This window comes from Hippichthys cyanospilos, chromosome 3 (genome assembly GCF_059441005.1).
Source record: "Hippichthys cyanospilos isolate Australia breed blue-spotted pipefish chromosome 3, RoL_Hcya_1.0, whole genome shotgun sequence".
In the NCBI taxonomy this organism is placed as follows: Eukaryota; Metazoa; Chordata; class Actinopteri; order Syngnathiformes; family Syngnathidae; genus Hippichthys; species Hippichthys cyanospilos.
Window position 1 is genome coordinate 18,527,730 of NC_142371.1, and position 16,940 is coordinate 18,544,669.

Genomic DNA, 16,940 nt, shown 5'->3' on the forward strand with positions numbered 1-16,940 from the left:
AGAAAAAAATAAAGGCGGTATAAGATAACGATTTTTTCTTTTTTTTTTTTTTACACTGTGAATTATGAGGTGCATTCATGTTAAATAAATGCAGTGACCTTCCCCAGCTTTCGAGTTTCTCGTCTGCAGAAGTCCCCGAGCCAATTAAATGTGTTGGTAACTGAACACCTGCGCCAGCCAGCGGGGCTCCTCACACACGAAAAGGTCACAAAAGTTTATTTTTTGGAAGTGTAGATGGGCAGCTGCGCCTTCTACCACCTGCGTGAGACAAACATGTTTGGTGAGAGAACTGCACAACAGCACTGGGTATCGACACATTTTTAATTACATGATTTGTCAGTTTTATTGCAGCTACATTTTACTAACTAAACCGTTGTTGTTGCAGTGTTTAAATATTTTATTCTACTGAAACGCTCAACCGTTTTCATCACACTTCTGATTAAAAAAAACTGATGAAACCAAAGTGAAGCTTTTCTTGTAACCTGTTAAAAACCGAGAGCGTGTTCAAACGTTGGTTGTTCTGTTATGTAAGTCGTTGTTTTAGTACTGTATTGACATTAAATTTTAAAATAAATAAATGATAAAATATCTCGTTATGAAACTCATACAGTTATAGAGCTGTGCGATTTTTTCAGATTTTGGTATTGTATCAATCGATACCAAGTAAATACTGGGACAAGAATTGTTAATAGTGATACTGATACCAAGTAATCTTACTTTTTTTATCTTAACATTTTTTTTTCATCTAGAAATTCAACAATACTGCAAATTCAAATGATTGTAGCTAAAGCACTAAAAAGGGATTGTGTAAGGAACTCATGAGACACCCAAATAAATACATCTACTGAAAATGATCAATACAAATTACTTGGTATCGGCGTGATATCAATGATAACAGTTCGTTATCGCATGTATCAGTACTTGGATTAATCCACTGGCTCAAATACAGTACCTGTGGGGAAACATCTGTTTGTTCCTTCAGATTTCACTCACGAACATCAACAACATTCAAAGTGTAACCAGTTGGACCAATAAAAACATCCAGGGTCAAATAATATGTGTTAGCTGTCTGAGTAATGCCCCATTGAAAAGGAAATGTGTGTCGACACAATGAAATCCTTCTTTTATGAGGACAGTACGTACTCAAACACACAAACACACTTGCCATATAAAACGTCAGACCCTTAAATTGGAGTCAAGACACCAAGTGTGTGTGTGTTTGTCTTTATTGTCCTGCAGGAACATGAATCTGAGTACACACACACACACACACACAGCACGGGGACCTAAAACCTGGACCCCATTGCAGAAAAACAAGCGAAGCCAGTGTGTGTATGAGCGAGCAGTCGCCGATTCATCAATCTGACACCCGCTTGCTGTTTGTTTTAAACGAGCGGGAGTCCTCACCAAAAGAGTGTCGGCCCTGCAGGGGAAAATATTTCACAATTATGGACTTTTGCTGCTTTTTTTCCCCCCACCTTCTATTACATGACCCTCTCTAGACTCCGGGAGCGGTTTATCTCCTTTTTTTTTTTATTATCTTTACGGCCAATTATAGGCGTCCAGAAAGCACGGCGGCGCTGAAGTAAAAGCCAGAATAATCAGCAAGGGAGGGAAACCGACTCGGACTTGTAGACAAAGAGAGCGGGCTTTGTGTAAGGGAGCGTTTAGCCTGCCAGGAGGAGGGTGATGTCGGTGCAGATGGGGGCCAAAGAGTCAAGTCGATCCTGGGGAGTCTGCTTAAATGAGAGCAAGCCACAGCGTGAGAGTTGTCAAATCGCTGTGTTTAATCTTCTACTAGACCAGTGCTTCTCAATTATATTCTGCAAAGCCCCCCCTCAGGAAAAAGAGGAAAGAGAAAAACTTTCACGCCCCCCCACTCATCTCGCTGAATATAAATAAACGTATGTATAAAAAGTGTATGTTTATACCTGAAACTATATCATTTTTAACCTCAACAAAACGAAAAAGCAATGAGTTAACTTTCAACTTTTAAGTACTTTTTACAGTGTTTCTACAGGTTACAGGTTAGTCTAAAACTGAAAAAAAAAAAAAACTGAAGAAAAGTGCAAAAAAATGTCCATTCTTAATTGATTGCAATTACACTTCACATGACAAAAACAAAGTGTTCTCCCTAGGGTCATCTGCAAATGATTACATTTGAATAAAGTTTTTAAGTGATTGGGAAATAATGCTAAATGGCATACGGACATTTTGGGTTGAACCATGAGGGGACTGAATTTATAGAATGATGACATTGAATAGCCTTCTGAAAATCGAACCATTTTAATAAACTTTCAATTTTTCTCACATAATTTAAAAATTGTTTTTGAAGGATTGTGCTACTTTGTAAACACTGTAAAAACAGTTGCTTTAAAAGTAACCACATTATGGACTGAAAAAGGACCACCCAAAAATGTGTCTGTTTTGTCCAAAAACTAAGCGAACCCAAATAATGTGTGGATTTCCTCTGATGGTCCCAAAATGCTCCCAGCGAAGATGTGAAATCATAGGTGAACAAACCAAGGCCAGGGGGCCAATTGTGGCCCACAATCAAACATTCAGCGGCCAGTGACGAATGATTACTTTTCACATTCCATTTTTTTCCTGTATGTGACCCTCAAATAAAATAATTGGACATCCCTGCTCTAAATTGTACACACAGTAGCGAGTATGAATGATTGTTTGCTATAGATAACCTTAAAATTGTCTGACAACCAGTACAAGGTGTAAACTCCCTATCATACAAACCATATTTACTATAAATGCAGGTTTTCTCAATAAATTTGCGGTAGAAAAGTTCATTTAGTTCACTAGTACAATTCATAGGGTGTGACTTATCCAGTATATTATAGAGACTTATTAAACACATTCCAAAATACAGAAGGTGATTTTCTTTCAAGAGCGTTGCTTTATTAAAAACACAGGTTAAGTGTTGTTTATTACCTTCTATAAGCCGCCTTTTCTTGTGTGCTAATAGCGCATGCATAATGCATATCTTTATAGATCCCGGGAGAAATCCATTTATGTAATCTTTCAGTGCTTTGTTTCAATCTGCGCCCCCTCCGACATGTCTTATGTGGCTACTGGTACCAGGCAGTAATATTCTAAGTTATATTTACAGCAGCTATTCAATGGGAAGAATACATATTGCATTTGAGCGCAGGTCTGCTTAACAGTGTGGATTTGTTGTTTTGTTTTGGAAAGCACTACAATATTGGAGACATCCGTCAACGTTGTTGACTAACCCAAAAACTCTTCGCCGCATACCACACTTTACTAACTTTTATATTGCTACAAAGAGATCGCTGTGCTATTGGTGTAGAACGGACCTACAGTCCAAAAGAATCATTTGGGATTCTTTTCAAATAATCTTTGATGAAAACGATTTTCATGCCACCGTTTAATTCATCCATTTTTATTATTCCGAGGGGGGCCGCCATGTTGCGCAATATCGCCCTCTGCTGTCGACTGAAATACACGTCACAACTGCATTCGCTTGCTCGATCATGTTCAAGACTTTTTCGCCTGACTGCTTTCCAGTCATTGACATTAATACCGTACAGAAATACAGACACCCCAAATTGTTTTGGGCGAGAATGCGTTTTACGCGCCACCACTTAGTTCATCAATTTTTATCGAGCTCAGGGGACCGCCATCTTGGGCAAGATCGCCCTCTACTGTCGACTAAAATTTACGTCACAAATTCTCGCTCATGTTGCAAAGCTGCGAGCAATATTGAAAAACGGATCGATGGATGTAAGCTTTACTGGTATGAACGATAGATTCAAAAACATCTGAGAATATTTCGAGCCCAGCTCGCGGGCATCGCCGCATGGTCACCCGTTGCTAGGCAGAAATTGGATAAAAGTACGAATCGTGGCATTTATGATTATCTCCAAAGTCCTCGTTTTTATTCAAGCATTTTTCAGCTGACTGCTTTCCTACCATTGACGATAAAACCTTTTGCAGTTCCCCCATAATGTGAAATACAGTTCTCCCAAGTTCTGTTCAACACAACAGTGCAGCTCAAACAATAACGAGGTCGTCTATCTGGATTATTAACTCAATAAATAAAACTCAGGTCGTGATGGAGGTGGAGCGTATCTCGTAATAAATTTGCCGATTTTAATGGCGTACATCACAGCAGATTTCCTTGAGCAATACAAAGGTGGGCTGCAGTGCACATACAGTAGCTGCTGATTGCTCTTGAGGCAATTACATTTAATTACCACCACTACATGTCTTGCTCTTATACACCCACGCCGTGTTCCGTAAAACTGCTGAAAACAAAGCGAACTAAAGTGCCTCAAAAAGGAAACATTCAACTCATACGGTCACAGTATTCAAGTTTGAAAATGATCACTGAACATTTTACCTGAAAAAACAACTTTTTTTTTAATAAACTTTCACTGGACATAAAAAAAAAAAAAAACTGTTCACGAATGGAAGTTACATGTCCCTCCGAATCTAACTTCTAACGCTTTGTAACGTCGTAAATGTTTCTTTTCAAATTAAGAGCAAGTGAATTGTAGGACAAAGCAACTCATTGCAAATTTGTGTCCTGGTGACTGTTTTGCAAAATGTTTATGCCTTAATTTTGTCAAGATTGCATCTAGTTTTGTGTTTTTAAATGATCTGTCTGAACATGTCTTTTCAAAACAAAAGCAAACTAATTGGAATAGCAACTTATTGCTAAACTGTGTTCATAGGGTCTCATTTGCGAAATGTTCTATACTTTTATTTTGTCAGAATTTATATGGATCCGTATTGTCAACATTCTAAACAAGTTTCAAGTACAGTATTGTAGTAATATTTCTCCAAAAAAACATCTGGAGACCGACGTTGATACATATATTGAGCCACATTCGCCAACGTGAGTTTTGGTACGGACCGTCTCATGAGACGCATGATTCATCCTTGGTATAATCTGAGAAGGTGTTGTCAGGCGCCAAAACGGGGGGGGATGTTCCTTTCCGCCGCTAATTGGCTTGATGTGATTTCGTTCGACCTGATTGGCTGTCAGATTGCCCCTTGTTGCATCACACCAAGGTGAAGACTGACATTAAAGAGAGGAGCAATCTTTACACCAAAAGTACAAAGAACGGGAAAAAAAAAATTGATGACAGCCTGCTGAAGCAACAATGTGAGCATCTGTCGTGTGCTTATGTGTCAGAAGTGATAATTGTGCGAGCAGCTTGACAAATATCAAACAAAGTGCAGCAATTGTATTGCTCGTGATTAATTGGCTCCAGTGAGGAGTTTGGGTAAAGGTGACAAATGTTTTTTTAGGGGGCCTCAAGACGCCCGAAAACTCAAAAGTATATGCTTGTAAAAATGTTTGCCTTTTTCGTGGAAAGCTACATAAAATTATCCCGACAATTTTTGCAAATTCTTGAAACTCTCGAAAAAAAATGCGAGCCCTGAACATGACCTCTGAAAATGTTCTCAATATTGCTAGTACAGTATTTACTTACTTGGGAAACCGGCTTTGCTTTTGCGCAGTGTAGTGTAATTGCACATCAGAGGCACCAGGTGGTGCAGTGGTGCTCTCATCGCCAAAGTCTGTGTCGGAGTTTTAAACTCAACATTTTTTTTTCATTTTTTTTTTTTTTTTTTCTCAATCAAATTCATGTGATTTGGAAAAAAAGCTTAATGGATTTAAGATATTAGTTTAATGTTCCAGATCAATTTACCTTTAATATTATTTATTTATTTTTTAAATAAATAAATTAATTAATTCAAAAAATATATATATATATATAAATATATATATATATATATATATATATATATATATATATATATATATATATATATATATATATATATATATATATATATATATGTTTTTTTCAGACATTTGGATGTACTTATTTTTTTTTTCAGATTCAGTATAAGCTGTAACCTGTATAAAACCATGTAAAAAGTAAAGATCATTTTTCTGATTATTTATTTTTGTTAATTGTTATAAAGGTTAAAACTGTATGTATATTCATACAATTTTCATAGATAATGATCTAATTTATAGTCACCGCAGCAAGTGTGTGTGTATGCGTTTTTGTGAGTGGGGGGGGGGGGTTCTCTTTTTTTGGGGGGCTTTGCAAAAAATAATTGAGAAGCACTGGGCTAAAGATGCGACAGCAAATGGATGGAGGAATAAATCAGAACCAAACAAGTTTGTCACTGTCCAATGGAAAAGCATGCATGTATATATTTTATTGGTAACATTAAAAAAAATGTTTTTGCGTAATATGTTGTGATGCATGAAGCTACATTATCCGTTAGCGTGGACGTGCCTAGATTGAAAGTGCAATCCTTACTTTGAAGCGCAGCGGGACCCGTCATCTTATGTAGAATCCTTTGGGCTTGGGCCTGCAATGGAGACGGGACAATATGAAAGCGATTTTTTTTTTGTCTTTGAAGAAAACCCTCCATATATTATTGAGACGGGCGAAACCCCGAGGGAGCGCGGCTGTGTCACGACCACAGGAAGCGGTTGTTGCCGGTTACGTACTTTTTGCAGCGGCAGAAGCGATGTCGGCGCCGCCTCGTCTTCCTCTGAGCCCGGCAGAAATGGAGATTATTATTTCAAAAGTAGGGAATAAATAGTTTTTCTTACCCGTCTGTGTCGGCAGGCGATGCAGAGGAGGAGGGGAAGGGCGGCGAGGACGACGGCGGCGCCGCCGACGCTCACCAGCATCCACGTACTCCGCGGTCGGACCACGGTCAAGGTGATTTGGGCCCGGGTCAGCTTGGTGTTGTGACGCCACAGCTCGCACCTCCACGTGCCGCCGTCATCCGGGCTCACTTCCGGAATGACCACTTGGGCCGGATGCGGACTGTTGAGGTCGAGCCCGGCGCGCGTGGCGGAATACTCGGGCGGGATCCACCTCAAACGGTGGTCTTGGGGTAACTCCTCGTCCAGGCCGCAGGTCAGATTGACTTTCTGGCCACTGGTAAGCGTCACGCCCGCGGATGAGACAACTGGAAAGGACATTAAGCTCAATTTAAAATCAAAAGCGATACCTAGTGATGGGAAAATGAAGCCTCAGGAACCACTTGGTGGTTTTTCTCCTCTAGATGTCGCTATCGGTTTAGAGTTTTTAGCGTTCTTCTCGCAGCGTGACGAAAATATTTGCACTTGAAGCCACCTGTGACAAACTCAAGGCCAGATACAACCTGCCATATAATTTTACGTGGCCCACGAAATGCTAATAATGACTTCAGATTTCTGGCAAAAATACCACATTTGCAAGTTATCATCAACTTTCACACATTTTTTTTAACAATACCACTTTTGAAAAGTTTTTAGCAGCCTCTGATTTCAATTGAGTAATGTGTGAAAATCATACTGAGTTTATTTGACTTTACAGTCACAATGGCCCTCTGACAGAAACTTTAACTACAGTGACATTTTTCAATGATTTTGAAGTATGATGTCGAGAGAGGAGCATCCAAAAAAACACTAGGGGGCTAAAATATTACATAGATTGTCAAAACATGACTGCCATCCCTTTTAAATGCTTACAATCGAGAGGTCGAGCGGTACACACCATAGGTGTGAAATTTAACCCATGTCGGGCTCATTTACTGCCATTCAAAATTAGAAATAGTGTCAATTTTAGACATATCGAAAACCCGATGTTTTATCATGGATTTCCCTCAATTTTTGCATTAATACGTTTGGCAACTCGCGAGTGAGAATTTGTTTTCTTCACTGGTCCTGATCCTTTTCCGTAGAACCTTCACTTTAAAGTGAAGATTTTGACTTTATTCTCAAGATTAATCAAACCGAATTCTCTTTTGAAGTGAGAATTCTGATTTTAAAATGAGATTTCTGAGAATAAAATCATTTTAAATTGAGAATTGTGAGATAAAGGAGGATTTGTGAGATACATGATAATCTTACAATTGTATTGCATAGTATATTATGCGTTTTCTTTTTCTTTATTTTACAGACTGATTCTCTCTTAAGTCAGAATTCTAACTTTGAAGTAAGATTTCTGAGAAAGTCAGAATTTTGAGAACAAAAAGAATCCTGCCAAGGCCTAACTTTTGTTATCTACTGTCTTCCGAATACAAATGATAAACATTTATCACTAGTGCAAGATATTGCTTGTTTTATTTGTTTTTATCTTTGTGTTTTGTGCCGACATTGCATTAAAAGAAATGGAGCCATTAAGGTACTGAAATGCTCTCTCTTGTGGGCAAGGTGAGCCACAGTCATCAATGCCCTTTCAGTTATTTTTAATATCATTTCACGCACAAATATATTGAGTCACAATATAAAAAAAAAAGAACTTGTGAGTGAAGGTATTGCTATAATTGATTATCCTTAACACAGTCACCGTGTAATCTAGCTCTAAGGCTGTATCAAAAAAATAAATGCTGCATGAGACCCAGAGCTGTTTCTAATATTTCGCCTCTCCCTTGAGCTAAATATTCGCCAGTAAAAGCAAATAAGTAGGATATTACCAACATCTTTTCAGATGGGAAATGCTCATAACGCAAAATTAAACAATTATAATAGATTGTGTTGCTCCTCTGCTGTGCCGCGCCATTAAAACGAATGGGGCTACACGGCTCTTTCATGCGTCGTAAAATCACGCCGGGGAAACATAAAATCCCAGCAACTCTCTTCTTGCCAACTGACATCTTGATGAATTAGAAATGATAGTAAAAATATGCAAAAATGAAGAAAAAGGAATGGGACAGTTACCTAACTTTAAACGGGATTTTTTTTCAATTGCGTGGGAACAAAGACATTTTTTAAAAATTACTGCAATGCATACGAATTATTATTACAGATACCCCCCCCCCCCCAAAAAAAAAAAACATTTTAAACTGTTCAATGTGTAAAAAGGAATTATTGTGGACTCACCCCGTAGCACCTCAACAGTCACGATCCTGTGCAGTAGGATGCGGCTGGTAAATTTGAACTCGCACATGTAGTGTCCTCCATCTTCGACCCGCCATTCATTTTTGCTTAAAATCAAGACGCCTTTTTGGAAATCCGCCACGAAACTTTTTCCCCTGCTCGTGTTGGATCTCCAGCCCTGTTCCGCGTCTTTCGGGGAGAAGGTGGAGATGGTCTGCTTGTTTGCGAGGAAGTGATGGTCAATTATTTTTGGACTGTAATGCCAGCGGACTTTCACCACGTTCCTGGATTGGAATTGTTCCCAGGAGACGTTGGCGGCAAAAGGACAGGGGATGCTGAGAGACGACAGCTCCGAGGTGTACACGGGATCCTCGGGATCTAGTAAGAGGTCTGCAAAAAGAAGGGACACTTTCATGAGCATCAAAAAAAAACATTCAGATTGCAGTATTTAGCTAGAAATGATGGGGCTATCAAAATGAAAACATTAAAACAGAATCATTTCAAAATGACTATCATAGACCCAAAAATGGAACCGAATCAAATTGTGAGATAAATATTTAATCCTTGTGTGATTAATCCAATCCTTTGATTTTTACATCAAAGGTATTTCACATCAAAGGGAAAGCGTTGAAAGAAGTTACTAGGGAGCTGAAATTTCACCCAGATGATGGCAACAATCCAAAGATCAGCATTTAGTTATCACAGTACCAAGAATGTGCCATCCCTTGGCTAAAATACTGCCAGAATGATGTGGAAAAAAATGAGACATTTCACATCAAAGGGAAAGCATTGAAAGAAGACAGCCGGAAGCTGAAATTTCGCCTAGATGGTGTAAACGTTGAACATGACATGACCACTAAGTAATCACACTAGCATGAGTGTGCCATCCCTTGGCTAAAATACTGGCAGAATGATGTGGAAGAAAATGACCAAAAATGGTCAAAATACTGCACAGGGGTTAAAAATGTCATGAAAGTCAAAAATAAGATAAAAATGGAAGTCTTGCACTGAGGCGACAGACCTAGAACGGTAATGTAAAGTGAGGCCCTGTCCTCGCCGTCTTCCTTAATGACAAGGCAGCTCCACTGGCCGTTGTCCCGGCCGTTGACGTTCGTTTGGAATTGTCCTCCGATCTGAGGAACGGTCTCTCCCGACGGTTTCATCCAGAAGATGTCGGGCGCGCGGTGATTAGGAGGGGGGTCCACGTGGCACGAGAGCGTCACCACTTCAGTGGGCAGCAGAGGAGAAAATCGCGAGTCGTCAGACACTATAAAGGAAAAGAAGATCTTTCTTCAAAAATTTGAACCAATTAATCGCGGCATTTTCCATCGCAAATAACACATATTTACTTGACTAAAATCTATTAATGGGAGTGAAATCTTCAAATGGACATTTCATCCAAAGAAGTCATTATTTGTATTATATTTATGTTGAAATATATTTTTAGCGTACGCTGCGAGCCGAAAAATGTGGACAGTGGGCCGCAAATGGCCCCCAGGCCTTAGTTTGGACACCACTGTCTTAACTTGATTAATCATAAAAGATAATAGGTCTGTTTTCATGAAGGATAAAATAGTCAATAAGTAAATACGATCGTGAGGCTGGACAATTTTAAACCAAACAATGGCTGTAAACGATTATCAAAATAGTTGTCGATGAATTCGATTGTTGATTAATCGATTCATGTTGTACACTGGTGCTATCAGTACTCGCTATCGATGAGTAGTAAAATCCAAAAAAAAGAACATTTTTACTGATTATCGAACATGGCTAATTGTAAAAGTATGCTAGCCCACCTGTGATTTTGGAGATTGTAAAAGTCTTCACCGGCGCGAGATCGCCATCTAATTTAGCCAGTCTCCGAAAAACCACGGTGCCAAAGTCGTCCGCTTTGACCCCTTGGATGTTCAGCGCCCCGTTTTGCGATATGGACAACCTGCCCGCCCAGCGCTCATCTGCAAGCAAAAACAAAACCGTCGTCATAATTTGTGATAAGATGATCAAATAATCACCTCGCACCTTTAGTGAAGGACCAGCCGTTCAAGGGGTTCTTCCAAGCCAGGAAGCCCTTTAGTAGGTTGTTGTGGGACCAGTACAAGTATCTGCTGGTGGGTTTGAGGCCATCTAGTCTGAGGGTGACCGTGTCCCCCTCCTTGATGTAGAGCACCTCCTCGCAGCCTGTCGCGCACGCACACAAAGCCGGTTCATTCAATACAGGAAGTGTGGACGCGAATGATGACGCAACTTACTTGTAGTCCACGCGAGAGCCGTAATGACGAGTATCTGGATGATCACCTTCATATCGGCCTGGATAACAAACAGTGATGCATTTTAGAGATGACTTTCATATGGGCCATTGCTCTTAACTGTTGTATGTGCTTTGGCCACAGGGGGGCAGTATAAGAGACGAATGGATAGAGATCCCTTGTTTATCGCAGAGGTTTCAAAAACTAAGCGAAATAAATGAGACGATTTTTTTTTAGTTTATTACGTTATCTTTTTTGTTTTTCATTCATATGATTTTCTTATAATATTTAATGTTACCTTTTCCCCATTAACTCCTTCGATTCCAAAGACATTTTTACGTTTAAGAGTCCAGACATTCGAGCTACTCTGTCTACTGATTTAGCCAAGCGCTTGAAAAATACGTCTTTGGAATAGGATGAGCTACTTATGTTTATTATAATATACAGGATACTTTTAAACTCATTGTTTTTGTTGTGAAATTTTGTTTATCAAAAATAGGGTAATAATAAATAAATAAATACATAAATAATAATAATAAAAATAAGGTCAATTTTGTGTATTAAAAATACAAGCGGTATCGATACTTGGTATGGGTATCGGTGACGACTTCATTGAGTACATGACTGGAAAAGTTCTGAAAAAAAGTGGCACTGAATATCCCTCTGACCGTGCCCCATCGTTCTGACATGGAGTTTAAATGACCATTGGTCCAAAGTCCCTTAGCCAATCAGGACACAGAACACGACATACATTCAAATAAAATAAATAAAGAAAAAAAGAAAACAAAACTAAAACAAAGCATGAAAAAACAACAAGGCTGCAAAAGGTGAACCGCGTTATGGCGAGGGACTACTGTAAATTATACTGAAGGATTTCCTTAATTCAAAATATGACTCTCCTATTTTTTGCTTTTGTGCAAAACGGATAGCAGGGGGTGATGATTTGTCGCAGGAAGTGACGCCTTTGTGGTGGTCTCGGATTTGAGGAGCTAAGAGGAGATGAAAAGCCGCCGACAGTGGCGAGTGGGCGTCCTGCGGCGAGCGTCACGCGAGCATTGTGGTGGGCCTTGATTTAGTAAAGATTCTTATCCTGATTCCCCCTTCTAACGCACCTCCTCCCACACGCGTCTCTTCCAAGAAAGACGGATCTCTCCCTCGCTTGAAAAGAAACCACAGTACACATCACGCGCTCGATGCTCCTTTCTAAAATTCTCTCTGCGCGCTTACTGGTAGTGCAGTATTTTTTTTTTTTTGCTCATTGGCAGCACCAGGTGGGCATTAGTGGGAGTACTCTATTCAGAAATTCAGGAATCTGGGTGTACGTGAGATTTTCAAAGGTGTTTTGTGGGTATCAGTTCACGTTTTTTTTCATCCAAAAACGCTGTGCACTGGGAAGAGTGAATTAAGCATTACTGTTATTGTGTATGGTGTTCCACAGGGTTCAATATCAGGGCCCCTGCTCTTTGCTCATTGCAATTGGGCGCCATTAAAACAAAACAAAACATGGCATTTCCTTTCACTGCAAAGTCAGATCAACGCTTTCTACTTTTGTACGTTGATAAAACGAAAACAGAAGTTAGAGGATTTCAAATAAGAAAGTTAGTGCTGTTAAATCTAGTTTTGTTCTTTATTAACTAATGCAGCTTTCTAAAGTAAACCTGTTTTGTTGTTTTTTCGTGCTAATTTATGCTCAGCACTTTGTATGCAGTTATGCTTGTTTTTAAAGTGCTCCATGAATAAAATGGAGTTATTTTCCTGCTTATTGGGACAATGAATATGTACAGTTTAGGCGAAAATCAATTTGACAAACAAAACGCAACGTGTCAGCCCGATTCATCAGCTGTCAATCATCTCCCTTGGGGAGCGCGCGTGTGCATTACGGCGCGCGACACGGCAACAACAACAACATGACTGTGGCGCAATGTTTGTGATAATGGGTAGACATTTGAAAAGCCAGCGTGACTGCTGCTCTCATTATTCTGTTGATGCATGCTGAGATGTACTTGCACAGTGTTTGCAGGAATTAAGGTAACAACGCACTTTAGTTTTTTGCTTCCTGCCACATTGTATTGACTATAAATTCAGTACATTCTATATTTTTTTCATATCTGAAGATCTGTAGATACTTTATGTATCTACTACAAGCCCCACTAATAATAATACAATTAATTTTACATGAAATATGTTTTAAATTGAGCCCTATAGCATAATCGCCAAAGCCATATTTTAACGTCACAAAATCCATTAAAAAATAAATTCTTGCAATGTTCTTGCTAAAAATGTGATTTTTTTATAATGTTGATGTAGATTCTCAGTGGTTCAAATTGATCATAATTCACAAAGATTAAATCAACAATTGCAGCACGACAATCCGAACAGTAACAAACATAAAAACACGTATTATGAATTAAAAGTTATGAAAAAATGTACAAGCGACGATAATCTTAAGTTTGAATAAGACGAACGTCAAGAATAAATGACAATCAATCCAGTTCCAAACATATTTTAGCATATTATATTTTAATGCGGGTGCTTTCAATTATAGCGGGATCGCACCGATTTATAGTATGAAACAAAAATGACTGTTCAACGCTAAATTCCCTTTTTCGTACGATTCACAGGAATGCGACATCTTAATTTGACATCTTAATCAAGAGATAAACATGACTGACTTTTTTACAAGCTTTTTTTTGTAAAACATTAACGTATAACAAAAATAATGATGATCTACTGTTGAACGTATGATAAAATTTGGGTTCATTAATTACAAAATTAACCATCATGGAAAGATAAGAAACGATATTTGAGCGATATAAAAAGTTCCCATTTATTCCATCGGACTAAAATATTTTTAAGCACTGTGCGTACGTTTACGTAACGTGCTATTTCTTTGGTCAAGAATCATTTTAAGGTGTTTAAAACACACGTCAAATAATGTACTTACAGTTATTGATGACATCTCTGTTATGTAGTGCTGAAAAGTTAGCACAGAAAGTCTTTTGACTGATGCTGGGTTTAGTCTTGCACCTCCCTCCACGCGCTCTAATTTGATTGGTCTGCAAACACGAGCACACAATCACTCATTAAACACTGCATCACAATATTACTCAGCGTCTTACTCACTAATGATGACATTTCACATTACCATTGCAATTACATTGTTTTTAAAAGTTGACTTATAAACCGATTTCAAAAAATAAACACAAGTAAAATATTGTTTGGAATTAGAATAGCATAATCTTGAGGGCAAAAATGCTCCGTACTGTATGTAAATATAGTGAAAAATAATACCACCGTACCCCTCGCAGGATTCATTAACCGCCATCTTGAGGCTTGATTTGCATATTTGCTCAATTATGTCGCCCTTAATCACATCATTACACTGCCTAGATCAAATTTACCTACGGGGGTACGCTTTAAACTGATAACAGCAATTACCGTATTGCACTGGGTCACCATGAAGTATTAGATGGGGATCAGGGCCAGGGCAGGATTTTAGTATAACAAAGAAAAATAAAAGATAGGAAAATGTAGTTTATACACAGGTGTGTGTGTGCGTATATTTTATACATATATATATATATATATATATTAGTAATTCGGAATGTCAAATGATTTTAATTAAAATTTCCCATAATTAATTACAATTAATAGCATTTTTAAGCTATTTTCTACAAAGCATATTTCAGGGCCATCATGATTACAAATATATATATATATATATATATATATATATATATATATATATATATATATATATATATATATAAAAATTTTAACCCTTGAAAACACTGATTATTTGCCATATTCTGTTTTGGCAAAGTTGGTAAAATGACTTAAATATGTATTTTGATAGTGAGGCGCTCCCGCGGCGTGACGCGCTGTGTGTACGTGAGATGATTTTGTTGTTGAAAATCACATCATCTGACGGAACTTTGGCTTGCTGATGATTTGCGCTAATGGAATGACACCCCAGGTACAAAACATGAGCGCTGACACACAAACACACACACACACACACACACTGTGTTCATTAGTGTCTCACACACATATGCAGAGATGAATACAGGTCGTTATCAAGTCATGAAAAGGGAATCCTGTTGTTTTTAATGAAAAACGCCCACATTTACATAACAGAATAGTGAATTGTTCAGCAAGAGGGAAGCAACAGAGAACCAAAAGTTTTGGTACAGTTTTCATATTGTTTACGTGTCACCTATAAGCTGCTCAATAATAGCAACAATAATAACAACAATAATAGCATTCATTTGTTTTGTTTTTTTTCAACAACATTAACAAAAATTGTGCTGAGTTTTCTCTGTTGTAAAATTAAACACTAACAAATTTGAAACAGGTGTTAAAAGGGGGTACCCCCTGAGGGTACATAAAAGCACTTCAGAGGGTATGTGAGATAGTGACAAGGTTCCAGCAGATATCAGCAAACGTTTTCTTTTCAAATTAAGAGCAAATTACATTGAACATGAAGCAACTTACCAAACTGTGTTATGGCGGCAACTCTGTAAAATGCTGTATGCCTTTGGGTTTTATATAAATGGATTGAAATGGATGAAAAAAAGTTTTTTTTTCCAGGTTTGTAATAAATATTGTGAACAGCTCCAGATTAAAGGACATGGCACAATTGGATGCTGTTATACTTTGTTTTTTCAATTAGTGTGTGAATCTGGTGGTATTAAAAAGACCCATGCAAAAAGGGACTCCCGCCGCTTTATAAAAACGACTCAAAATTCAAACTAATTGACTATCCAAATATATAAGAACACTTACTGTATGTCAGTGGTGTGATTGACAAGACGATCGGTCCAGGGTGGCGCCAGAACTTTCGCCCTGAGTCATCTGCAGAAGAGAAAAAACATTGAAAACAAATGACGGAAGACACCTTGTGTAAGTATTGTGATGCAGTTCTGAGAGAACGCATACAGGTGTTTCTTACACACACACACACGCGCACACAGGAAGTCACACACTCTTACATCTCTCATGGGATTACACAAGATTTGGAAGTTGGCAGTACAATTTATAAATGCATGATCTGTATGGTGTTTTTTTATTATTTACTTTGGTCATTCAGTGAGATCACACAAAATGACCTATTTATATATGGCAATGCATCAACATTTATGCTTTTCGAAAATACCAAAACCAAAACTTGAGCTGACTATTACGAATAACAAAACATTTCCAGGTACTTCAAAGTATCATCATAATAATAATATTACTAATAAAAGAAAAGTAAACCATATTAACGGGGTCGTTTGCCAGATTAACACAACACTTCGGCGAGTCAATTTTTGGGCAGAAAAATGTGTGTTTAACTTTTTTTTTTTTCCAGACCAACTGTTTTTCGAGTGTATAGTCAAAATTTCATAAAATAATTAGATCATACATAGTTAATAGAAATAACTTGTTGGAAGTATCAAGGAGGCTAAGAATACTGCATACATGTAAAAAATGCAAAAAAAAGAAACATTTCCCCTTACATTCAATAATCCAATTATGGTTCACATACCATTTGTGTCAATGTCATTCAGCTTTCTGGGTGTTTATTAGAAAATAAAGCCAATTTTTTAGGTTGCCTTGCACAAAATGACATATTGTAAGGGTTGTTTTGTTCAGATCAATATGATTGTCCTTTTTTTTTTTTTTTTTTAACTTAAAATTGAGCTACTTTTAACACAATTGATTTTAGGGTGTGTATTGGATGAACTTAATATTTCGTATCCAAGATATAGATCTAAAACAAATCAAAATATTGATGTGCAACATAACAATGATATATAATACAATCTGTAAAA

The 16,940-nt window shown here is 37.9% G+C and overlaps 1 protein-coding gene across 2 annotated transcripts; it reads right to left on the minus strand.

Annotated features, from left to right (window-relative positions):
* Positions 1–1,107: 1,107 nt before the first annotated feature.
* cd4-1 (CD4-1 molecule) lies at positions 1,108–15,984 on the minus strand. 2 transcript variants are annotated; one of them, XM_088410776.1, is made up of 11 exons: positions 15,913–15,984; positions 14,072–14,183; positions 11,131–11,188; positions 10,901–11,059; positions 10,678–10,836; positions 9,903–10,148; positions 8,885–9,271; positions 6,623–6,987; positions 6,518–6,561; positions 6,324–6,375; positions 1,108–1,739 (listed from the first exon to the last, which is right to left on the minus strand). In XM_088410776.1, exons 2-10 carry the CDS (start codon positions 14,084–14,086, stop codon positions 6,345–6,347), a joined length of 1,464 nt encoding a protein of 487 aa, XP_088266902.1. In that variant the 5' UTR covers positions 14,087–14,183; positions 15,913–15,984; the 3' UTR covers positions 1,108–1,739; positions 6,324–6,344. The 2 variants fall into 2 exon arrangements, with proteins under 2 accessions (XP_088266902.1, XP_088266901.1); XM_088410775.1 differs by lacking the exon at positions 1,108–1,739 and having other exon boundaries at positions 6,257–6,375.
* Between the last annotated feature and the right edge of the window lie 956 nt (positions 15,985–16,940).